Here is a 26,983-nt window from a genome sequence, read left to right as displayed (position 1 = left end):
TCTTATAACATGCAATATGTGTTAAAATGGGATTTTACTTATAGGAAAAATAGTAATGGGACAAATGTAATATATATTATTTGGATCTGGCAGCTTTATACTGGTTGAAAAAATGTCATTTTGGTTTTCTAGTATATTTTAATTCAGGCTATAATTTTAAAGTGTGGAATTAGTTCCAGCATTTGCCATTTAATTAATCATTTAGTTTCAAACATTCTTCCTTGCCCTGATTATATTAAATAAAGGAATGAAAAATTGTTCTTAGAAAACTAAGGCATTACCAGATGGGTTTTTGTGACGTTATCAGATACGTTAGGTGGTCACACTGATTTATTTTATGTAGAAGCAATTACAAAAAGTTGCTTTGTGCCATCGCTTGTTTGCTGATGAGAAGTGAGTTGTGAGTGACTGTAAGACACTTTTCACACCATATATCCACTTCCTTATAGATACATGTTGGGCTTATATTTGAGGAGGCATACACGCATATTTCTGATATTTTTAGTCTGTTTATTTTCATAGTAGGAAATCAGTGACAGGAAGATTCCAGGTTGCCAGTAGTATTGTCACTTAATAATGTGGTATAATTTAATATCACATATTTAGAATTGTGGTACTGCAAAGTTATCAATAAAGTATTCCTTGAAAATACAGAGTAGCACAAGCTTTGTAGTTCATATATCTTTTCATACAGTATTCCTCAAATTACTTTTCATGAGTGTGGAAAGAATCAGAAATCCAATTTAATACCGTTTGCTTGAAAGATTTGCTTTTATGAGAGCTGATATAAAGAACATTTAAAATACACTATTCGTTTTTTAAAGCTCAAAATCTGTAGGACATGAAATACAAGGGATGTGTCTCAATAACTGTTGTTTTTAGGCATGCACACCATTAAAAAATAAACTAATTTTTCCTCCTGTTCTTTAAGAAAATGTGTTTGTCTGAATAATCTAGTTTATTACACAAATAAGTCTTTGATTCATCTTCCTGATTAGTACATGGAGTATATTTAAACTTGAGTGAGAAAGGTCTAAGAATATCTGAAAAAGGTGGTTTCTTTTGAGAGGGGAGACTAAGCAAAACAGGTTCTTGAATAAAGTAATGGTCTTTGACCCTTGCTATAATAAAGAAGTGTTTTTTTCTTTTGAAAGAAATTTCATAAAATCATGAAATCATAGAATGGTTTGGGTTGGAAGGGACCTTAAAGATCACCTGGTTTCAACCTCCCTTCCATGGGCAAGGACACCTTCCTCTAGACCAGGTTGCTCAAAGTCCCATCCAAACTGATCCTGAATACTTTCAGGGATGGAGGATCCACCACCTTCTCTGGGTAACCTCTTCCAGTGTCTCACTACCCTCACAGTAAAAAATTTATTTCTTATATTGAATCTAAATCTACCCTCTTTCAGTTTAAAGCTATTACCCCTTGTTCTATAATGACATGCAGTTGTTAAAAGTCCCTCTCCAGCTTTCCTGTAGCCCCATGTAAGTACTGGAAGGCCTCTATAAGGTCTTCCCAGAGCTTTCTCTTCTCCAGGCTGAACAACCCCAACTCTCTCAGCCTGTCCTCATAGGGGAGGTGCTCCAGCCCCCTGATCATCTTCATGGCCTCCTCTGGACCCGCTCCAACAGGTCCATGTCCTTCTTATGTTGGGGGCCCCAGAACTGGACACAGTACTCCAGGTGGGGTCTCATGAGAGCAGAGTAGAGGGGGAGAATCAACTCCCTCAGTCTTCTGGCCACACTTCTCTTGATGCAGCCCAGGATACAGTTGGCTTTCTGGGCTGCAAGTACACGTTGCTGGCTCATAATCAGTTTTCCATCCATTACTACCCCAAGTCCTTCTCTGAACGGCTGCTCTCAATCCACTCATCCCCCAGCCTGTATTTGTGCTTGGGATTGCCCTGACCCATGTGCAGGACCTTGCACTTGGCCTTGTTGAACTTTATGAGGTTTGCACAGGCCACCTCTCAAGCCTGTCAAGGTCCCTCTGGATGACATCCCTTCCCTCCAGCATGTTGACCTCACCACACAGCTTGGTGTCGTTGGCAAACTTGCTGAGGATGCACTCAATCCCACTGTCCATGTCACCAACAGACATGTTAAAGAGCGCTGGTCCCAACACTGACCCCTGAGGAATGCCACTTGTCACTGCTCTTCACTTGGACATTGAGCCAACTCTTGAGTGCGACCATCCAGCTAATTCCTTATCCACCAAGTGGTGCATCTGTCAAATCCATGTCTCACAAATTTAGAGACAAGGATGTTGTGCGGGACAGTGTCAAAAGCCTTGCACAAGTCCACGTAGATGGCATCAGTTGTTCAATCCAGGTAGATGATGTCAGTTGCTAATAAATCCAGTTTAGTCCATGGTTAACCTATAAAACTCTTTAATCAACTTTCCTGAGAAACAGTATACCAGGAGGACTTTGCTGAAAAGTCAATAGCTCAGAGTGACCTTACAATAGGAGTGCAACAGCTGCTGAGCGGATTAATCAACTGGTAACAGCCCAGCACCTGTTTTCTATGATCCACTGGCCACATATGTGTTTCTATTAACTCTGCCTTTTTTCCTGCTATTCTATTAAAATGTTACACTATGCAGAGAACTGGATTTTGCTATGTTTTGCTATATTTTAAGGATAGACTTGTGATTAGTCTTTTCAAATATGCTGATTACAGTGTTGAGTAATTCAGGTTTGCTTATGGTTAAGATTGTGAAGTCACATTTATCAGAGTGCTGAAGTTTTCAGAATTTGGTTCATTTTAAAATGTCAGTTATTTTTTTTAATTCCACTTACTGAGTCCATTGAGGTAAGTTTAAAGTTGCAATAACAGCTAATGATCAGCATGATCACAAGTTTATAAATTTATGATGCAAATTATGTTTTTACGTATATACACAAAAATAAATACCATAGACATCTTAGCCCCGATTTTATATTCATATTGAATGGGAAATCTTGCAACTCAAATACTCGAAAGTTAAGAAATCTGAAAAAAGAGTGCTGTACAACATTAATTTAACTCCTTTGTTGTTACACTGTTTGTATGATCTGTATACGTAATGAAGGCAAAACCACAGTCTAAGCTAATTTCTGCTTAGCTATATAAAATGAGAAAATAACTACTGAGAAATACAAATTATTTATCTATTTTAGATGGCAGATCACAAAGAAGTAATGAGGGGCATTGAGCGACATCCTGGAGTCCAATATCCTGTTCTCACACCTAATCTTCAAGGTTTTCATTCTGCTGTAAGTGTCTTCATAGATGTCCACAATTACTTCTTTCATGTTTCAGATACTTTCAATTCAGTACTATAAACTAGCTATTTAATGTCATATATCCTGCCTTGTTAGAACTAAGCTATAGTTTTTTAAATTAAAAACTGTTTTCATTGTGAAAAATGGGCAAATTCACAGAGTGATGTTAAGCTCTATATATTAATATTTTAATGGAATTATTGATCAAGGAGTCTTTGCAAGTTCATATAAATGATGCTTGTGTATAAGGAGAAAGACAGTTCCTTCTCCTTTTTTGATTTATTGGCCATAGAAAAGTTTCTCAAGAGTATCTTACTGGAAAGTAGTGAAGAGGAATGAGGAAAGAGTCATTTAAATGAAAACACTGTATAGAAATGTATTAGATTTCTTAAATTCTGCATTTCATCTTGGTAGGGTCTGAAAGTTCAAATTATTTCAATTCATACAAAATAAATATTCAAAATTATAGATTTGAAGTGTTTCAAATTGTGAAAATGGAGCAGTTCAGTCTACTTAAAACATACACATTGATAGTCAAATCTTTACACTTCTTTGTTTTCTGAAAATTTTTCATGCTTCTATGCTTTGTCTTGATATAGGACAACCTGTATTTGGAAAGTATACTGCTTGATGGACATCTGTGGTGTACTCTACCATTCAGTTTCTATACTGCATATGAAATCTCTGATAAAACAGAATCCTCTACATATAGTCAGATTTATAGTGCCACAACTTTGTCCACAATGGTAGCTTATATGAGTCGAATTAAATCTACTATGTCTCTACTGTATTTAGTGATATAATGAAAACAATGCAAAAATAATTGTAGGTGATTGCTGAGTCCTTTCTTGCTGCTATTCTTTTTTTCTTCCCTCTGATTGAAAGGATGTTTGCCCTTGTAAGGGTTGCTGAAGCTTAAACATTATCCAGCAGAAGCAGAGGGGAAAGGGAAAAGCTCCATTCTTTTTCACAGAACAAGAATGTTCTCACTGGAGAGTGAGAATTAATTAATGAGCTATTCTCCTAAGTGTAAATGTTTTCTTCTCCTATCATTTGGCTTTCAGCATTTTAGTTTGCCTCATGTTAGTTGATTTACTGAGGTACTGCGTACAAACTCAGGCTAATTGCTCCTTCAGTGAAGTCACCACATTTACACATTTTCTAGACTGGTATTCGCTCTGAGACTTTTTCTCAGCAGACTCTCACATGCACATTTTCCATATTATCCATATCAACTATGACACTAAGACCAATGGAGCCCTTGATCCTAGAGCTGTCTGTAACAAGGAAATCCCTATTGGTTATTGCTGCTGTAGGGATATGCAGGCACAGAGCTTTCCTAAACGTGAGAGTGACTTCCTGACATTCATGAGGAACAGGCTTTGTACAGAGAATGGATATTTCAGAGCTACTGTATGATCTTTTCCTTTTCTGAAAAATGAATATAAGTATCATTCATTGTTCCTTTCGTAGTTGGTTCATGTGATTTCCTACATCTTAATACCTTTATCATTTTCACTTTAAAATTATGTTTACCTAATTGCTCACGAGAGGAAGGAAATATGCCATAGTGAATTAACTTAAAATTTGATTCAATCTGTCTGTATGAAATAGATTTAAAAACAATTGGAATTAAACTTATATTTTAGTTACGGTTGATATAATGTGCTTTAAAATTCTAGAATGTTGTACAGAATTAAACGCTTAATCTAAACTTTTAATACAGTATTATGATTCTGTTTTATTGAAATGTATTTTTCAGATTGCAGCAGGGGCTACAGAAGTCTCAGTATTTGGTGCAGCATCTGAATCTTTTAGCAAAATGAATATTAATTGTTCAATTGAAGAAAGCATAGAAAAATTTGAAGAAATTGCTAAATCTGCAAGGAATATGGATATTCCAGTGCGTGGGTAAATATAAAGATTCTTAAGTAATACAGTTATTGGAGTCGCTTTTACAGGGATTTTTTTGTACCGGTAGAAAAGTATATTACCAGATTTTAACTATTTAAATGAATTGAAATAATAGTCTTTATTGTGATTTTATTTTTAAAGATTGAATGTATGAATTTTGCTCTGTGTTTTGTAACTACTAATGTGACTAGTTTTCTCTGAAAATTGAGAAAAAAAAAAGCTGTGTGTATAAACATACTCATTTTATTATACAAATTTATTTCTATCATCACAGATGGCAGTATAACATTTATTTAGTGGTTCTGAGAACTTTTAACACTGTTGCCTACACCTTAAAAAATACCCTGGATACTTTTATTTTACTATAGTATTAGTAATATATCACTTCATACACTGTAGAATCAAGGTATAAAAGTGATAGGACAAAATTACTACTAAGAAAAAAATTATTCTCTATATAAATTATTCTGAAAACTCCAGACGTTGAAGTGTTTGGAGTCCCTAGGGCATGAAACTCTGGAATTGTCCCTTATCTTTCTCTAGAGTACCTTTTTAAAACTTGAAATAATCCTGAATCCTTGCCCTTGAATAGTCTTTGTTTTTAATTTCCATTTTCTTTAGCATTGCACAGAGCTACTTATCTAAGATTATTTGTGAAGGTCCTTGTGAATGCAAAAAGGCTTGCATAGGTTCAAGGAAAAACTCAACAATGAGATTCCTTGAGGATTACTAGTAATTCAAACTACATCATGCTCAGAAAATACCTGGACTTGAAAATAGATAGAGGTAGATACCTCAGAGACTAAGTGCTTAAAAACTTGTCTGGAAATAAATACTGGGATCTCTCCTCCAGAAATAGTGATGAGGTAATGCCACTGCTCACTTTTTGCACAATAGCGTGGTAGTTCAGCTTTTGCCTTGAAAAAATGAGATCTGACTTTTAGTTATACCTCAGCCTCAGAGGATCACAGAATGGCAGAATGGTGTAGGTTGAAAGGCACCTCTGGAGGTCATCTTGTCCAACCTGAGGATATTAACACACACACATTCAACCAAGGATAGCTCATAAATGCTTGGGTCCTTCTTCCCTAGCTTGGAATATGTTTCAGGTGCAAAATCACTGAATAGAAAAGTAAGGACTTTCACTGTATTTAGAAACAATAACTTCTACAAGAGTTTAAATACTCTACCTGGCTGCTGTCAGGTAGAGTCAGGGTTTGCCTTCCTGAGCAACTTCTCTTATAAGAGGTCTCTTGTTTAAAAGGTCTCTGCAACCACTATTTGCCACATTTTTCTGAAACTAAGTTCTGAATTGAGAACAGAACTGGGAATTTGAGTTCTCCAGGAGGGTTAAGTTCAGGGATGCCTGAATTTTAGGTCCCAGAGAGGTGTGGATAAGGGAGTAGGCAGCCAATTCAGAAAAGACAGCGTGTGTGTAGCAACAAACCTTACGCATTGGTGAACATTTTTACCCTAAATTTTTGTTTTCTCGTTTTCTCAGATGTCTAGGCATGTCAGGCAATATTTTCTGTTTCTTATTCCTGTATTTCACTAACAAAATACAACCAAATGGCACAATAGAGGCAACCAACTATCAAGGAAATATTCAAAGCCTATGCATTGTATATGTTTTGGGATAGCTATGGGTGTCGACAAATGGACTTTGCAACTGATCCAAAAGATGTAAACTGCAGGTGATGAAGAAGCCCCTGTGGTGTACTCTATCTTGATGTTGGAACTTAAAATGTTAACTTACCTTCTGTGCACTAGTTTTCACATGTTTAAGAAAGTGGCAACCTGCTGCTTTTTTTTCCACAGATTGTATGTTTAAAGCATTTGTAATAAGCCAGTAGCAGTTATTTGGCACTGATACACTGACATGATGGAAATGACTGTTCCCATGGTAGGATTCTACAACATTCCCATACACTTACTCTCTACTATCTGATGAACTGTTTGGCAATAAGAAAGCAGCAGGATGGGAAGGCATGTACGGAGAGGAAGAAGTAGGAGGCAGAAAATGGTCAAACAGGAGCAGAGCACGCACACACACACACACAAAATAATTAAGAATAAAAAGAAAGAAAACCAAACAAGGAGATATAAAGAGAGGAGTATCAAGAACCAGGTAATGATACAAACAGAAAAAACAGCACTACAGAGGTGAAGAGAAACGAGATAATTTAATTTAGAGAAAATACAATCAGATTATGCTTTACAAGTGCTTATTTTGTGCATGCAGTACAAAAATCTGTAATTTCACTGAAGTATGCAAACCTAGGCAAACTTCATACAGTGCATGCAGGACAATTTAATTGAGTCTGTCATGCCAGGTGCAGTATGTTACACAGCACTTGAACAGTGGACTGCTTAATATCAGGTATGCTACAAAGTGCACAGATCCGAAGTTGTGAATGAAAATAATATAAGTTCACTCCAGCTGTAGCTTTCTTCCTGAGGCTTACAGGTCTAAGAAAAGTGAATCATTCATAAGTAGGAAGCCTTTGGCAGAATCAGTCGATTTGTGGGATTATAACCAACTAAAGAATCCAATCAGAGAGGCTAAGTATACTGAAGAAAAACTACATTTATGTTTATATTACAGCTATTTTCATCATAGGATATTAGATTGGGAACTAATTTATCCAGTGAAAATTAGAGGTTGAGGCATCAGGAGATAAGATAACATTACACTACAACAAATCAAAAATTTTAGGAGAGGACTGTCTGGTATTTGTCCAGGGGGGGTCTAATATAACTTCATAATAAAGTATCTAATCTGCTAAAAGTCTAAATTACGTAATACAGAGCCTTATTTCATAACAAAAACCCCTAATTGAGTTAATAATTCTTAATATCTAAAACATCCCTTGAACATGGATTTCAGTATATGAAAATATTGAAAAGAAAATTTTGAGTATGCTAGTAAGTTAGAAGATAAAAGAGAACTGGTTAACACAATCTGTTTGGACTTTTAAAAAACTTGAAAAAAATCTTTCTCAGGGAGATTTTGAGGAGGCAAAATCAATGAGAAACAAAACACTGCTATGGATCAGAGTCTAGACAAATGTTTTAAAGAGAATAATTACCAAGTATCGTGATACATTGAGTCTTGTTCCTGCATTTCGTACTTATTCAGATGCACTCTTCATGGTGGCAGTGTTACAGGAATCTGTAGGAAGCACTGAGGTAGAATGATTGCTCAGAAATAATAATAAAAAAGGATTATTTAATGTCCATCTACCTCAGTACTTTCTCTTAAGCTTCAACTATACTTTGTTGAGTAAAATTCTGAAGACCAGAAAAGCAATACCAGGAGCATGAACATAGAAATGCAGAATTCATTACTTTTTCTTAATGGTAGATCTCTTAACAGTTGAACAAAGCTTTAGAAGGAGGACTTAAAACTTTTAATTAGTTAAAAAATTGAAAAATACCCATCAATAGTAAGCATTACTTTTGAATGTCTTTAATAACAAGACTGGTTGTACTGACGGTATCCAGCCTCCTCAGCCAGAAGACAGAGACTGGGAGAACGACCCCCCCGCAATCCAGGAGGAGACAGTCAGTGACCTGCTGCATCACACAGACACACACACAAGTCTATGGGACCAGATGGGATACACCTGAGGGTGCTGAAGGAGCTGGCTGGGGTGTGCACCAAGCCGCTTCCCATCATTTACCAGCAGTCCTGGCTGACCGGGGAGGTCCTGACAAATTGGAAATTGGCCAGTGTGATGCCCATCATAAGAAGGGTCTGAAGGATGATCTGGGAAATAACAGGCCTGTCAGCTTGACTTCGGTGCCCGGGAAGCTGATGGAGCAGCTCATCCTGAGCACCATCACACAACACATGTGGGACAACCAGATGACCAGGCCCAGTCAGCATGGGTTTATGAAAGGCAGGTCCTGCCTGACAAACCTGATCTCCTTCTACAACGGGGCCACCTGCTTATTGGATGAGGGAAAGGCTGTGGATGTTGTTTACCTTGACTATAGTAAGGCCTTTGACACTATTTCCCACAGCATTCTCCTGGTGAAACTGGCTGCTTGTGGTTTGGATGGGCACACGCTTTGCTGGGTAAAAAACTGTCTGTATGGCCGGGCCCAGAGAGTTGTGGTGAACGGAGTTAAATCCAGCTGGCGGCCGGTCACGAGTGGTGTCCCCCAGGGCTCGGTGTTGGGGCCACTCCTGTTTAACATCTTTATTGATGATCTAGACGAGGGGATCGAGTGCACCCTCAGTCAGTTTGCAGATGACACTCAGTTGGGTGGGAGTGTTGATCTGCTCGAGGGCAGGGAGGCTCTGCAGAGAGACCTGGACAGGCTGGAGCCATGGGCTGAGGCCAACTGGAGGAGTTTCCATAAGGCCAAATGCCGGGGGCTGCCCTTGGGCCACAACAACCCCCAGCAGCGCTACAGGCTTGGGGAGGAGTGGCTGGAGAGCTGCCAGTCAGAGAGGGACCTGGGGGTGTTGATTGACAGCCGGCTGAACAGGAGCCAGCAGTGTGCCCAGGTGGCCAAGAAGGCCAATGGCATCCTGGCTTGTGTCAGCAATAGCGTGGCCAGCAGGGACAGGGAAGGGATCTTACCCCTGTACTCGGCACTGCTGAGGCCGCACCTCGATTCCTGTGTTCAGTTTTGGGCCCTCACTCCAAAAAGGACATGGAATGACTCGAGCGTGTCCAGAGAAGGGCAACGAAGCTGGTGCAGGGTCTGGAGCACAGGTCATACGAGGAGCGGCTGAGGGAACTGGGGGTGTTTAGTCTGGAGAAGAGGAGGCTGAGGGGACACCTCATCGCCCTCTACAGCTCCCTGAAAGGAGGGTGCAGAGAGCTGGGGATGAGTCTCTTTAACCAAGTAATAAGTGACAGGACAAGAAGTAATGGCCTTGAGTTGTTCCAAGGAAGGTTTAGACTGGATATTAGGAAGCATTTCTTTACAGAACGGGTTGTTGGGCGTTGGAATGGGCTGCCCAGGGAGGTGGTGGAGTCCCCATCCCTGGAGGCGTTTAAGAGTCGGGTCGACATAGCGCTGAGGGATGTGGTGGAGTTGCAAACTGTCAGTGTTAGGTCAATGGTTGGACTGGATGATCTTCAAGGTCTTTTCCAACCTAGATGATTCTGTGAGTGCCAAATCCAAGAAGTAAATACATCTGTTTACAACATTTTAGCTGCTTGTGAGGAGTAAGATTATGGAATCAGACTATGATTTCCAACTTAATTCTAGAAGACTAAACCATAATTTTCACTGGTACTAGCACCCAACCAAGCCTGAGCTACTTACTACAAGGAATTCATTAGGACTTGAGAGGAAGTAGTTCATTAGTTCCTAATCATTGCAGTACATTTAGAAGACTTTTGGAGTTTTATATTGTATTTAATGATATAAAACACAGGGCTTCTCTTCCTCGGTGAAAAAAGGCATGGAGAAGATAATCAGAAAGTAAAACTTAAACAGAGATTTCATAGACATATTCAATGAATTCAAATTGACTTTTTCTTGGAGATATAAAAATCAAAAAAGAATTTGCTATCAAAGTCTTCAATTTATGATCTTGATTTATGATCCCATATTTAGCTGCTACTAAAGAAGCTGCATTTGGTGGCAGATAAAATAAATAGTATTTCTGTATCCCAATTCCATGCAAAATTCTCTAAAAGCTGAGAGAGTCAAGGCCTTTTGGCAAATTGTTTTTTATGCCATGTTCTTTATGCTTTATGTCCTTATCTGTAAGTATCTAGTCAAGCAGGGGCAGAAACTGACAGTTTCAGAAATTTACATTTGGGAGTTTCTGTTGAATGACCTCAAACCCAGCATTTTGGAAGCAAAAGGTTGGGATTTTACATAATTAATCCGTAGACATTCAGTATTTATAACTGGTGGTCCTGGTTTGGCTAGCTATTTAATTTCAAGGAGGAAGTTATTTTCAGGTTTTATTTTCTTGTGTGGCTTCTATTTACTGAAAATACTTATATTTTGTTTACAGTTATTACTGTAACATGAGACAAATCTAAGCATGACCACACAAGTCTGAGCTTGTCATCTTAAATCTTCTTGTAGTTACTAGAGGTAAATAGGCAGCCTTCAGGCTATGATTTATCATATATGCTTTTTAAAGTAAATGTCTTAGGATAAGATGAATCACTCTCTGGATGATCCATCCTTTTGGCTGCTAAGGAGCTTGGTTCCTGTCATATGTTTGTCATCTTAGAGATGGCCTAAGACATAGGTTGTAGATTATTGGTTTTGATATCAGAAGTTAGAACAGATGAATCCCATCCTACCTGTGCATAGGCGTCAGTACCTTATAATTAAATTTCAGTAGATATAAGAAATGTATTAATAGGGTTTGTGCTTCAAGGTAACACAAAATGAAGCTGTGGACTATAGGAGAAAGATTTGTACTCTGTGCACCTAGAATCAGCATTTTGTTTTTAATCACTCTTTTAGAGTTCGTCTACTTTTAAAGATCCATGGCCAAAACCTGCAGCCTTTGCTCAAGCAAGCTCCCAGGACTACACATTTTGGCTTCTAATATAAATTTTGTAGGCTAAATATTTTGCTTGAATTACTTAGGTAATAAAAATATTAATATGGATAAATTGCATTTTTATTAATTTCAATACAGATTGTTTCCTTTCTAAAGCACTATTATTGTTTAAAGTGTTATTTATTTGCAGGAAATGGATAATTTAGTGCCTTGCCCTAACTCCGTATTTGTGCAGTTGAAAAATACTTCCAAAAATAATTTTAAGGGGTTCAAATTTTATTTCCTATTTTTACTGGCAATTTAGAATTTATGTAGCGAGCATAAATCATTGGCAATCCTTGAATCTTATGAAAAACTCACTCAAACAGTTGAAACTAAACTTTAAGCTTTTGCATGTTGCTACAGCTGCACTAACATTGCCTCGATCATCATCCAGAAAATTTATGTTGTCAGCTGTCACATTTAAAATCTGTAGCACAGTACACAGTTCTCTAAATGTTTACTAAATTAGTTCAAATGTTTATGAAGAATTGAAATCTTGCGTATGCTCTTAGAAGGTAGACTATTTATTAGCATCATAAAGCGGTTTTTATTTTTATTTTTTTGTACATGCATAAAAACTTTACAATAACATCTGGGACACATTCTCTGAAGACACTGAGCCAAATCTGTTATAAAATGTTTGGTCAGCTAATTACTACTATGCATGTGAAATGACACAATATACCACTGGTTTTAGAATTTCATCTTTTAATGCATAATGCAGGTACTATTAAAAACATCATATCTTTTTCAGTCTAACAGCCAGGATTGATGAAAAACTGTGGCAAATGGTAATTGCAAGTAGTCACTTGGACTGTTTTAATTTAAATATATTTTTAATGTACATGTGAAGAAAATGTTACTTAAATTCTGAATAAGGTAGATTCTTCCAAGTTAATGTCTTTCAAAATTTAAAAAGACACAGAAATAAATCGCAATTGGTACAATACAACTAGAGAATACAGTAAGGAAGGACCTGTGTTTCCTTCTTTTCCACAGTTGGTACTTCGCTACCTACTTTGTGTCCTGTGACAGTGAAATAAAGTCAACCTATCTCCCTCTGAAGCATTCAGTTCTGTATAGAACTGTCTTAGTCCTAATAAAAATTAACTGGGAATAGAAGAGCTGAAAGGTTGTAGTTTTATTTTCTCTTCTAAAAAACACTTCTCCATGACCAGCAATTGAAAGCTGTATTTATGTCCCAGTCCTGAAAAATTTTCATGTGAATAGTGCTATTGAGGCCATTTGGACTATTTGCATGTGCAAATGTGAAGGTGTATGCAGATGTTTAGAGGTTCAGTGTTAGAAAAACAGATACAAATGTTTGCTGTAAAGTAACTCTAGAATCATTTCCTTACAAAGCTGCTGCTTCATAAATTAAAGCACATGCTATCACACATTAATTCTAAACTGATGTATGTAACTCCTTTGTTTATAGTACTGTGTCTTTTAAGAATGAGCAGTATGGTGACGTTCTCAATACATAAAAGCATATTGAAATGTATCAATATTTGACTTACATCTGTGTTTATATAGAATTCAAATAGTGGTTCATATACTTGAAATATAGCAATATTTTTTGCTGTGACAGATACCAAACAAATCATTGTATGCAGTATTATTATTACCTTCTATATTGTATTATAATAAAGGTTACAGGTTACAACAGATATAATTCCTTGTTGATTATGAGAAATATTTATTGCTCACTTTGATGCTAGCATACAAGCTAAGACACTAAATAGTGGAAATTTAAAGAGAAAGAATTCATTTTAGTTATCTTTATCTTGTGCTAGTGATATTTAAATTTATTTTGAAAAAACGTGGAAGAACACATCGATTTTATTTTAATATACTTTATAACAAGTAATTTTGAGTCTGTTTTGTTTATAAAGAAACATCCTGATTATGTGAAACATGATTATCAAGGCAATCTGTTCTTTATAATTCAATTCAATAACACTTCTTTTTTTCTTTTATTACAGTTCATCTTAAATACCTTAATTCAAGATATTTGGATGGCTTTACAATACTGTATTTTATATACCTAATTAGAAGTACCGTGAGATAAACTCCAGCAAATCAGTTTTGCACAAATCAATACAGTTTAAACCTGTGTACGTTTTATAAATACAGACAGAAACTTTGAACTCATGATTGGTATTCTGGAATACTTAGGGCTGGAGTGCACATGGTTTTTTTACACTGCTTTAAAGCCCCATTTTTAGACTATGCGGTATAGTTTAGCACAGTCAGAATCATATTGATAATAAACCATTATCACTTCTTTAGGTAATAAAAACAATTTAACACCTCATGTCACTAGAATTGAGCCTGTATTTGAGATTATGGGAACAACAAAATGTAGATGAACATTTAATTGGCAGCAACACATTTTAGTATTCAAATGGCAAACAAATCTATAGGGTTACACAGTATTAAGCCTGCTGGTCATAGTCCCCTGGACAAGTTAGAGATTGCTGTGATGTGGGGACTTGTGCATTTCTCTGTACTGGGGACAGGTTAACAAAAGGGTATAGGAGCCATTTTACTGTCTCTATCATACTGGATGATTTCATTATGTAAGAGGAGAGATTTTCCTTAGGAATAACTTTATACCAACTTTTACGCAGTTTTTTGTGCCTACAGAAAGAAAATATTAGTAGTAGGTGAAAAAAGGTGCTTTTTTAAAAAAACAAAACAAAACAAAGAGGGATACCTGTGGGAAGTTAAAATGATCCCTGTTTCTTCTTAAAGGGTAGTGTAAAGTCAGACTTGAAATGTTAGTATGAAATTATAAGGTAACGATATAATGTGTTTTCTAGTGTGTTACTGATTGATCCATGGATAATTTGATAGTTATTAAAAGTTAAATGGTTCTAGTTTTAGAGAATTTACTGTCTAGAATATAGTTCACAATTTGAGTGTTTTCTGGGCATTCTAAAAATAATAACAAATAATATTACTATAGGATTCACTTTGAATAGTATATATATTACTCGCAACTGGTCTCTAAATACATGGAGAAGTTGTTTCTTTTTGTTTGTTTGTTTGTTTGTTTGTTTTTTTAAATCAAATGTGAAAGAAAAATCCTGGCCTTATTTACACATTTTGGGCTTGGCTTGAAGATTCTGTTTCTGGAAGAATCTCCTTTCTCCCTTCTCTTCTTTGTATTTCCCCTCTCCTTACAGTTAAAATTGCCCGTTTTTAACAAATGGCTTCCTTTGCAAAGAGACAGCATATATCAACCTTAATATTATGAATTCACCAAATGATAGGCATATACATTTTAGCACGAACATCCAATAAAAATAAATACATCTGCAGTGAACATGGTAAATTATATGCGAACTTACACTATAATAATAAACAGGAAACAGCAGCATCTGAGTCTGCAACTGGCTTCTCAGGAGGCTCTGTGCTTCCAGCTGTGGTAGCAGCTGTGGATCTGGCTCTGGAACTCTTGCTGAAACAAGCTGACAAAGGGCTGATTACAACATGGAGTTCAGTTTCTGGTTGGATTAATTTTCCTTTTAACACACTTTGGTTATGAAAAGTTTGCTCATTTACCATGTTTGTGGTTTTATATCCTGCACTTCGCAGTCATTGGGCTGGTGTGGTGATTATCACCATTCCTAGTGACCTTGATCGTGGGGACCTTACATTGTCTATACCATTTGTGGAACACTGCAATTTGGTTTTGGCTTGCTGAAAGAAATTGAAAACTCTCTTCCTCTTCCTTCTCCCTCCCCATCCCCAGAGACTGTTCAGCATTTTTGTCCAAAATATTACACAGTAAAGTTGTTGAGGTTTTGTTTTTTAATTGTTTTTATATGCATAGAAAACAGTTTAGGAGAAGACTGAATGATACTCACCTGCAGTAAAATCTGTACAACAGGCAAGAGACTGGTTAAACTCTGCCAGGTGAAACAAATAGAGAACTTACTTTTATCACTTTTTGTTGAAGGGAGAAATTCTGATTTCACAGAACATGAGTGAGCAAAACAGCATTTACCTGTGTGTTCCTAAAGCAGCTGTACAGATACATTCACTTATTGCAGATCCTTTCCACCTCTGGTTGCATGGGCTCTTTTCTTGATTGCATGCTAAAGACGTAGTTAAGCTACTAAAATGTCTGGCCTTGATTCAGCAGAGATTTAAGCACATACTTAGAATTAAACACTTCCATTGCAGTCTGCTTTGTGAACTCCCAGATATTTGCTTCTGCTCTCATACTGTGGAGTGTCTCTGGTGAATATCCTTAGACCAAGACAGTCTTTTTTGTTATGAAGTCTTTTTCTTTCAGTCCCGCCATCTTTTTAGAAAACAGCTGTATTCTCCAACTTAATTGAATCCCCAAATTAAATCCCAGTTGCCTCTGTAACTCACTGCTCAAAACTCTTGCCTCTTTCCCTCTGCTGCTTTTCTTCACATAGTATCTTGCTTTTTCTCCTAAGGAAAAATAGATACAGTATGCACTTCCTTCTTTCACTCTCTTCTCCCTCCCTTCCCCTAATCCTTTCTCTTTCTCTTCCACTGTCAGAGCAGCAGGAGTTTCTTGTCTACTTTTCGTGTGTACCCCTTCCACTTGCCCCAGTGACCCCATGTTCTGTTCTTCCTCTTATTTCTCCCCTCCCTTACTCTCTTTCTTAACCTCTCACTGTCCTCTGGCTCTTTTCCACTGCAGCATAAGCAAGCGTTTGTCCTCTTAAAAATTGCACTTTTGACCCTACTTGGTTCTTCATATCATATCTCATTGCCTATCTCTTCTTCATTCCTAAGCTCATTGAAGGCGCTGTTTATAATTACTGTCTGGAGACTCTCTTCTGTGATTCCCTCCTATAACTCCTACACTTTGGCTTCTGTTCCTTGCTTGCAACTGCAACAGCTCTCACCAAACTCCCTGATGACAAGATCTCAGAAACAGTAGTCTATTCTCATTCTTCTTGACTTGTCAGTAGTGTTTGCTGCAGTTGACCAGACTTCTTTAAACTTGTGTCTTTTGTTGCTTTCTGGAAATCTGTCATGTTAATTTTTTTCTTTCTAAGCAGTTCTTCAGCATGTTTACAGAATCACAGAATCGTCTAGATTGGAAAAGACCTTGAAGATAACCCAGTCCAACCATTGACCTAACATTGACAGTTCCCAACTACACCATATCCCTCAGCGCTATGTCGACCCGACTCTTAAACACCTCCAGGGATGGGGACTCCACCACCTCCCTGGGCAGCCCATTCCAACGTCTAACAACCCGTTCTGTAAAGAAATGCTTCCTAATATCTAGTCTGAACTTTCCCTGGCGCAACTTGAGGCCATTCCCTCTTGTCCTGTCGCTTTCTACTAGGCTAAAGGGGCTCAAACCCAGCTCTCTGCTGCTTCCTTTCAGGTAGCTGTAGAGGGCGATGAGGTCTCCCCTCAGCCTCCTCTTCTTCAGACTAAACACCCCCAGTTCCCTCAGCCGCTCCCCGTATGACCTGTGCTCCAGACCCTGCACCAGCTTCGTTGCCCTTCTCTGGACACGCTCGAGTCATTCAATGTCCTTTTTGGAGTGAGGGCCCCAAAACTGAACACAGGAATCGAGGGGCGGCCTCACCAGTGCTGAGTACAGGGGTAAGATCCCTTCCCTGTCCCTGCTGGCCACGCTATTGCTGACACAAGCCAGGATGCCATTGGCTTTCTTGGCCCCCTGGGCGCACTGCTGGCTCCTGTTCAGCCGGCTGTCAATCAACACCCCCAGGTCACCCCCACCCCCAAGATGTTCTTGTCTGCATCTCTTCCACTTTGCATTACTTTTGCTATAACAGACTCAAATTGTATCTCTTGTTTCCAATAAGAATATAGCAAGGGAAATGGAATTCATATTTTACATCCTCTGTTAAAAAAGCTTATCCTGATATGTTTGGAGTGCATTTCACTCTTAGGGCCTCATTTTAAGAATTTAACTTGCTTTGTCATTGCCATCAGCTGAGTCCCGTTTCTATTGCTTTTGTCCTTTCTCTATGGAATCCTAGTGTTTTTTTCTGTATTGGCAGTACCAAGAAATTTAATGTTATCACCACATCTCTAGTTTTTATGCCAATTGATTAAATGAAAATACTAGATAAAATTCTGCCAAGCTCATCCTTGATGAACTCTACTGAAAAACAGTTCTTTCATTCTCCACAGGACTTTGTTTTCTTTCTGGTAGGAAGTTCTTTATCTGTCAAATTCTGTCAGTAATCCTTATTTTCTCCAGTTTAATATTAAATATCAGATGCCCAAATAGATTATCATATTTTCTTTGTTTAAAACATCAGTCTAGTCACAATGGTGTAAGCATGCAGAGAGTTCATAATTTCAAACAGATTTGTACATCGTAGTAGGCAGATTCCTCAGGTCACTACATACTTTCATACCCCAGCAGGCCCAGATGAATTACGTAAGCTCAGGCGAGTTTCTCCTCACTGGTGTGAACCACAGGGAGTATTCCCTTGTTCTCTAGATACCTTTTGGTCTGCTTTTACTTTTGTTTGCTTTACTCCATTCCAGATGTCATTCATGCCACATTATCACTACCAAATGCACTGTCTTCTTGATCTAACATATGTAGCTGTTAGGAACATGTAAAGATATATGTAATTAAAGGGAACATGCACATACATACTGTATGTTTCGCATTAACTTTGTATTTGATACTGTTCTTGCTCACTTCAGAATAAGTGCTGTGGTTTATGTTGCAAAATAATTTCAGTAAAAGACTGTCTCTAAGCACTGTAGTGTTATGTAAAAAGCAGTCCTTTGGGTGTGAAATTTTTTGTGCTTGGTTTCATTTAAAAACCTGTGTATGCATAAAAAAATAAGGAAATTATCCTAATTGTTTTTTGGTTATGTGTCACTGAAAAGCAGGGTAGTGTTTAACTGTTAACACAGTACCTACTTTTTTATCTTTAATGTAGATAAGAAAATTTAGAATTTTGACATCTAACTTGGGGGTGATATTTAATGAAGTCTATGGCCAAGTTTCAAAAACCTGGTTTTCATAGTGACATACAAATAGTTGAAATCATGCCTAGTAGGCATCTGGACTAAAACTATGAGCAGGTTGTAATGGACCCAACCACTTTTGTCGAAACAAAATTAATTTCCAATTCTTTGTCAGGGCTAATCAAGTTCTTTTTAGGTTCAAAGTTTGCTTCATTCTTACTGCTACTTCCAGGGTGCCAACACCATAACTTCATATAAAGAATGGAATATGTTCTATGCATTAAAATGTTGACATTTTTTTCACAGTTTGTTTTTGCCTGTTACTCATCCTAATTTCACTTTCTATCAATCAGTTTCTCCCTCAACTGCAAAGAAACAGTACATCCTTTACCCTACAGACCTTGACTACATACAAACTGGCATCTGTTCAATCCCATTTGCATTATACAGTGTATACTTTTACATTATATCCTTCAGTGTTGAGGGAAAGGGAATGATGGGGGATTGTTGAAGGCTCTTGTTCTTCTGTTAAGCAGTTGAGCAACCTCCCACTGGGATTAGGGCTCTGCCTGCCCGCCTCTGAATCTGTTGTAAATCCCTCTACAGCCACACTTCTTCTGATTTTGAATGAGTGTTTCTGGTTAGTTCAATCCTATTCCTAATCAATTTAAGATAAACAACTAGAAGTTTAATTGGAATTTCATGGCTCTTAATTGTCATTAATAAGAAGAAATTTAAACCAAATTCTGTGCTAGCACAATATTAAGACTGAACAATGGAGGCGTGGTTATGGCTTTCAGTTTTTCTGCTTTGTGGAGTCAATTGCTGCTGACACAGTCTGGCTTCTCAGTTTCTTCTTGTCTCAAGGCATACCTAAACTACAGCTTGCAATGGAGCTGTAATTCTTCTGGGGCTCTAGGACAGAAATGCCAATAGAGAGATAGAGGGTGAAAGCTAACACAGTTCTAATGACTTATGAGATGGTGTTTTTATAAGTTGCTTGTGTCCGTGTGTTGCTCTCTATGATCTAGGTAGGTAGCACAAGGAAGAAAATGATACCTTCCCCTGAATACCTTGTGTGGGCTAGGCAAGGCAATATGTGAGCTGGCTCTTACAACTTAAGAAGGAAATACCAAGAAAAATTGAAGACTTCTGAAGCAGCGTTAGCTTGACTGCATTGCCAGTCCTTTATAACTTGTGGCATATGTTGAGCATAAATAAAGCTATAAATCCCTGTTCTGTAATTTAAAAAGAAAATTGATAAACTTGCTATTTTAATCTGATGTAATTTTAACTTTTCATTCAAATATTTATTCTACATTGACTGGCTTAAGTATTCAAAATTATATATATATTTTTTTTTTATTGTAACATGGATGGATACATATATGCATATATAGAACAGAAGTATCTTTATGTGTTATTTTTATCGTAGGTATGTGTCATGCGCATTGGGATGCCCATACGAAGGAAACATCATACCAGCCAAAGTGGCGGAAGTAAGAGTGAACTTCTGGATTGTCTTTTTAATTAATCAAAAATACATTTTAAAGTGTCTATAAGTAATGTTCTTACTTAATCCTAAAAAGATCTTTAATGCATAAAATTTAAGGAAAACAAACACAAAATGTAGCTAATACTAAAACTGGGTGCATAACCTCACTCAACTATATGAAGTCAAATCTAAGGAAAATAGTAAGTTCTGAATGTTACCGAAAAAATATTATGTGCTGTTTCCTCCGACAAGAAGGTAAGGAAGTGCTTAAGGAATTAGACTCAAGTGCGTATGTTGGTGGACCATGTTGTATAAGGTGATTTCCAGCACAACCTCTAGAAAAGGGTATCTGCTTTTAAATCTGTTTTATGCTGGGATAAGCGTACTGTGCGGTCAGCTGGTAGAGCCACTGCTACAACATTTTGCTTCTGGTGAATGTCATGATTGACAAATGAACCAAAACTCATCCTCAGCATGATTTCCTACTACTAAACTTACTCTACTGCTATGGTGGAATAAGCTGTACCTTCCCTTTCCACTCCCTTCTCTCATTTAGGATAAAGGAGAAGAAAGATGATGTCTTAGTCCAGCCTTTTTTTCCAGCAGAGAAAGAGATGAGTGAAGTGTGTTAAATTTTTCAGGAAGGCAAAGAGGGCATGAAAGCTGAAATGGACAGAAGAACGTGGAGAGAATTCAAGAGTCACAAGGCAGAACATACTGGCTTTCCTCCTGGAGAAAGAATTCTCTGTTACACTTAATCACCTAGTTTTGGTGAACTAGCAGAATCTCCAACCCACTTGTCCTTTGTAGCTCTAGCAGCTAGTCAGCATTTGTCTGATATATTGCATTCTGCATGTGTGGCTTTCAGGTCCTGTTCTCCTGCATCTTCTAGTATACATTCCAGATGGAACCTGTGACAACACTTCTCCCACAGCAGCCACATATACTCACACTCTTTGAAAAAAAAAAAAAAACTAAATTGGAAGGTACTCATAAATTAATTGGCTTTAATATGAAGTGAAAGTTAGAAGTTACACAGCTTTAGTTAGAGCAGTGATGACAGATTCAGCTGTGCTGTTAGTAAATTGCTTACTGCAATATCATGTTCCCCAACAGGCTTCTATCCATGTGTTGCTTGTTTTTTAACTACTCTCCTTGCACAGAAGAGCTCCTTTTCAGTTTGTAGTGGGAGTACTCCTTAATGTTGCAAACATGCAAACTTTTACTCACACAGATATTTTATTTTCTGTCTTCATCCTAGTAAGTGTCTTCTTGTGTACCTACCTGTACACCATCACGTATGTGTTTAAGAATAAAAGCTGCCTCATTAAAGTTACTGAGGCCCTGATTGAGCAAGCACTGGTGTTTATGTAGAAGCATCTGATTAGCTGTTTATGGATTTTACATAAACACTACTATTCATTCTTTGCTGAATCAGAATTATCAAAATACTGGCCATGGTGCTAAACCCTCTCAGAAGGCTGCCTCTCAGGTCATCATCTTTCTCAGGATAGGAGTGTGTGACTCCCTTGACTGTGCACTGCGATCAGCAGCTTTGATTGAAAGGTTTAGACTGTTTCTTAATGTAGTCAATGGCAGTGACCAATTTTTTTTTTTTTTTTTTAAGCAAAAGATTATTTTAGCTGAAGCAAAACCAATTAGGAGAGGTGGCTCATTAACCAGACTACAGGTATTTTGGGCTTACTAGGTATGTAACTGTTTTACACATAGTAATCTAGTGAGTTCAAACTTCAGATGCCTTCAGACTTCTAGAATACGTCTGGTACATCCATATGGTTCTTTATACCACCACCACCCCCCCATTTCTCATCTATTAAAATAAACTACATAGTCCTTTTTTATCACTCTGCTTTTTCTTGAAATGGAGTCACTGCTTAACCGTTTATCATCTTGTGTTTTTTGGATTTCAACCTTAGGCAAATAAGTCTTGAAAGTTGTTGGAAGCACCTTATATCCTTGAAGGCAGTTGTCTTCCACTGTCTTCCAGTCATATACTTGGCTGTTTTTATTTTTCTGCCTGCTGCTTTCTCTCCTTAGCTTCCTTTTAACCTAGAGCAGTGAATTCATGTAAGTATTATCCAGCATACAGGCTGATCAGGCTACAGAAAAGGTGTCTATTCTTACTTGAATGCTGTTGGATTATTATGAAGTTGCTCTTACAGCACAAGGACTGCAGTGTTTTTAATGTTGCTGTTTGCTTAAAATAATCTGTAACTCAATTATGACCTTTTGTATTCAGTTTAAGAGTATGGTTTTAGATATTATTTCCAGCAGTAGGATTGTTCACATGCCTAAGGGGTTGCAGTGCTGGGTCACCAACTCCCATTTTGATCAATGCTTGGTGTCAGGGTCATAAGGGAGTAGCACAAGACTCATGCATAGTAAAACTGCTCAGTGGTGCATAACACAACCTTGTTCCATCAACAAAGCTACAAGCTCATAGTCACATCCTGATTACACTGACAAAACTGTGTGTTCTCCCCCACTCTCCTCCCAAAAATTCACATTGAAAACTTACAAAACTATAACTAATGGGCTGCCTCCTCCTATGGTAGGATAGAAAATTTGGTATGAAAAACTCCCATTCAGCTTCCAAGCATGCACATTCTTCTTGAAATTAAATATAGATCTCTTTTTAAGGGTCAGTTTAAGGTTAGATCATGACAAGTCAGTGATGATGCTCAGCTTGTTAGCAGAGTTTCCCCCTCTCCTCTTTCATCTTTCAGAACGTTATTTTCAGAAAGCTGAAAGACCTAAGGACTGAGCAAAGGAAAGAAGTAAATGCAATATTTCTAACAATTTATATAGTCTCTTTGTCATCACTGAAATGCTCATATAGAAAAACTTTGAATCATGAATTAAGAACATGAGAAAAAAATGCAGTTTGCTTCCTTTACCCTGTTCTTAAACAAAAACTGAGGTTTGGGGATTAACTAGAGGTAATCCACCACTAACTGCAGATGATCCTTTTTTTTCTTACAACAGGAGTCCAGTTGAAACACCTGCCATGTGTTGATGATATAAAAACATGCTGTGAGATAGAATCCCTTTTTGCAATCTGGTCAATGTTCCTTTCTTAAAGTGTATATTGAATTTATGTTGATACGAACCAGGAGCTCTTTGACTTTAAAGCACAAATAATTTTAGTATATTTGCAATAGTTGTAGGACTTCCAAGCTTTACGAAGAACAATTGAGAAAGTTCTTTTTCAGCTGTTCTTTGAATTAAGTGAACAGCAGTATTAATCCAGCACTTCCGAGACTGCTGGTGCAGCACTTTGTCAGCTTCCTCAGACATATTCACAGCAATCCCACTGATGAAGTCCTGGAATTGCTTTAACAGCAGAGTGCAGTGCAACTGAAGATGTCTTGGAAAAGCGTCGTATTTTTTCATTTCTAAACAGTTAATTTCCAGACTGGGATTCCATTCAGTGGAGTGGCCTTTTGGGATTGCTTATACGCAGTGGAGAATCCTAAAGGGGACAAACATAATCAGAAATTGAAAATAAGGTGAAACCCTTTCCAGATAAATTAAACAGAACTAAGATGGAAAGATCCTACATTCAGTTTCTAAAGCAATATTTCTGGTGCAAACATGATTTTGTGCTTCTGAGTGTTTGTCTCTCTCTATACAAACATTATGGAGCCAGACCTCAATCTCTTACTCGTACAAAGAACTACTCAAAGACATAATTCCAGAAACATTTAGGGTTCTACTTACATAAATAAATATATTAGTAAATAAATATGGTTTTGTTTGGTATTAAGAAAAGTTGTAAAACTTTAGAATGTTAATTAAGTTACAGTTAAGCTTTGTTAGTATTTTAATGTTTGATTTCATGAAAAGCAAGCAAAATTAATATTAACTGCAACATGTTAAAACTTCAGTTTTCACTGATGCTTTCATTGCCAAGAGAAAGCAAAATCAGGCTTCTTGTTAATTATTTATTGTCTTATTTCAGCCATGTGCTTGGCTCCGTGTAATAAGCAAACAAAAGGGCAGGTCTTTACCCTGTACAACTTGTAAGCTGAAAAGTGCATGGAGAAAACCAAACAGCTGGGAAATCCCCAAAGAGAAGAAAATGTTGGGAAAGGGCTTGACAGAAACTTAATTCATAGTGTAAAACCTTGCTTATTTGGATTCTGTGGGAGAGTCAAAAAGCAAGTTTTTGATGGATTTGGCTTGGTTGGTTTTTCCATGTACAGAAGCAGAACTATAAATTTAATATAAGAGGATCTATGGGATGTTCTTCTTGGATGACAATTTTCAAGAATCAATAGAGGGTTTCTGATACATATTTCCACCTCAGTGGGTCAAAACCTGAAACCTATACAGAAATGTGTCCTTTTTAATGTATGTTATTTATTTTGTATTCTTTCGTCTTGACCTTTTCATGTCTCTCTGTTTCTGATCAGGTATCTAAGAGACTGTACAGTATGGGCTGTTATGAAATCTCTCTTGGGGACACAATTGGTGTGGGGACTCCTGGAAGTATGAAAAGAATGTTGGAAGCTGTTATGAAAGAAATCCCTCCGAGTGCTCTTGCTGTTCATTGTCATGACACCTATGGCCAGGCATTAGCCAATATCCTCACAGCCATACAGGTAACTCAGGTTCTCATTTTATAGATATCATAGTAGTAGTCTTAGTTTAATTCAAATGCATGATGTAAAAAAATGCCAGCCTTAAAGAAATTGCTAGAAAAACAAAGACACTCACTAAACTCTCAGAAAGTATTGCTGACATATCTCATTGTCCACAGGTATTGCTGTTGCTTTAGCAAAAAAATGTCAATTCTTATGTAATTATTACCTTCATTTCCATACAAAATCACTAAGAAACAGTGGTGATTATTATATTCCATTGATTTTGGATAAATGAGGGAGATAAATATTTTTTTTTTTCTGATATCTCAGATTCAACTTTTCTTAGAGACATCTGTATGCTCATTGTTCACTAAAATTTCTGTTTTACAGAGGTGTCTAAATGTACAATAGAATAATGCATATTTACATCTTGATTTCAGATGGATAAATCTAAATTATTGGTGATTATTTACACAGATGGAATGGTCTAGGTAATTTATCACTGTTAACATGCCTTCAGTATGCTTTTTTGTGTATCAATTATACCTTCCAAATAAGATTATCAACAACTTTATATCCCATTTAATCTTCTTTCAAATCTGTGGCTAAATAATCAGAAAAAGTTAATTTCCATAAGAAATATTGTTCCTTTTGTGTTTATATATTTTAAGAATAGGGCATGATGCAAGAAACAGACTACAAGTTCTAATATAGTTTTTGTAAACATATAATCTTGAAAAATATCTTCATGTGTACATGCATTCTTAAGGAGACCTATTTTTACTAAATGTTACAGAATCAAAAGCTGTTTACAAATCATAGGCCTTTATTGTTCTGTTTTATACTTAATGGCATCTTCTGCTTCCCTGCAATTCAGGCAGCCGTTTTTAAGGTCAACTTTCCTTTGTCCTGACTCATTATTTTGGCAGAGCTCTATTATGTTATTTAGAAATTACGGCAGTGTCTTAACAGTATTACTAATATAAGCAACAAGAAGGAACAGGATAATGTTTCAATATGGGAATCTCTGCATGTATTTGATACAATAAGGAATGACAAAATCTGGTAAAAAGGGTTCTAATGTTTACTCTCAGTGTTCACTATTGACCTCTCTCACTTTTACTTTTGCAAATGTGTTTGTATGTACCATGGGATAAATAAATTGTTAATTTCACAGCTTCAGTTGCACATGTAATAGCTAAAAGCATGAAAACCCTTGAGCATGGGAGGAGTTTGCCATAAAAATACTTGAAGCATTATTTTGCAAATCCTTCCTTAAAATAATTGCTGTCATGGTGCCTACTAAACACTGAATGATGGCTATGCTTTGTTAACCCCAGTATTTGTTGTAAGTGATTTTTGTTTCAGGTTTACCTTCTTCTTCTATCTTTTTATTTATTTCTTAAATCAACTGTGCAAGAGTTAAAGGGGAAAAAAGCTCTTAGGTAACTAATGTGCAGTTCAGGCTAATTAACATGTAAGTTCAAGAGAGCAGTAGACCTAAAAAAATATCCCTTTGCAGCCTTCTCAGATTTCTGGGAAGCCAGAGGTGCCTGAGACCCACCAGAAAACTTCCCTGTGTGCTCCATTTCTGCTACAGTGCATGTCTAAAGGTGTGATGTTTTTGGCTGAGATGAACTTGTCACAGATTTTGCCAAAAGTCCTTGATGAAGCAGGCATTACACAGTCTCTCTGACTGGCTTTGTGCAAGCACCTTCTTGGCTTGCTCTAAAGGTAGGTCCCCAGGTGCTTGGATCCTCAAATGGGTCTGTCCCAACATCCTCTCCTGTCTCTGGTCAAAGAAATGAGGCAGCTAGTGGTGAATTATAGCTGAGCAATACTTTTTCTAACACAGGACAACTTTTACAGGTCAGCTGGATGGTAAAGTGCCAAAGCCAGTGGATCAGAGTGCCCAGGTCACTTCTGGTCCCCGCTGTCAGGCTTGCCTGTGTTTTCCTCTCTGCCAAAGATACATGAATGGCAAAGTACTGGAATAACCCTCTGTCTTCAACTCAGCCGTTCATTTCATAGACCAGACTCTCCACAGACTCAATTCTTTACCCTTCCTCCTCTATGGGTCTGTGCAACCGACATGGTATTTCATCAGGAGTGAAATGTGTTTGAGGGGTTATAGGAATAATGGGCTGGAGTTATTGTTTGAAAAGAAGTTTAAAGAACATCAGCAGACAAATTACACTTT

General features: G+C 37.3%; 1 protein-coding gene across 4 annotated transcripts in view; it reads left to right on the top strand.

Moving 5' to 3' along the window:
• HMGCLL1 (3-hydroxy-3-methylglutaryl-CoA lyase like 1) overlaps positions 1-26,983 on the top strand; it is a 138,101-nt gene that overhangs the window by 27,475 nt on the left and 83,643 nt on the right. For 2 of the 4 annotated variants that reach the window (XM_074895770.1, XM_074895773.1), the window contains exons 4-7: positions 3,165-3,260; positions 5,032-5,180; positions 20,117-20,180; positions 24,613-24,801. In XM_074895770.1, coding sequence (XP_074751871.1) covers positions 3,165-3,260; positions 5,032-5,180; positions 20,117-20,180; positions 24,613-24,801 — 498 coding nt within the window. The remainder of the gene's footprint in view (positions 1-3,164; positions 3,261-5,031; positions 5,181-20,116; positions 20,181-24,612; positions 24,802-26,983) is intronic. The other 2 variants (XM_074895771.1, XM_074895772.1) reach the window with 2 other exon arrangements.

The sequence above is a fragment of the Athene noctua genome, chromosome 1, assembly GCF_965140245.1.
Source record: "Athene noctua chromosome 1, bAthNoc1.hap1.1, whole genome shotgun sequence".
Lineage (NCBI taxonomy): Eukaryota > Metazoa > Chordata > Aves > Strigiformes > Strigidae > Athene > Athene noctua.
Note: the sequence above shows the minus strand (reverse complement) of the source record. Positions and strands in the feature narration are given on the sequence as shown.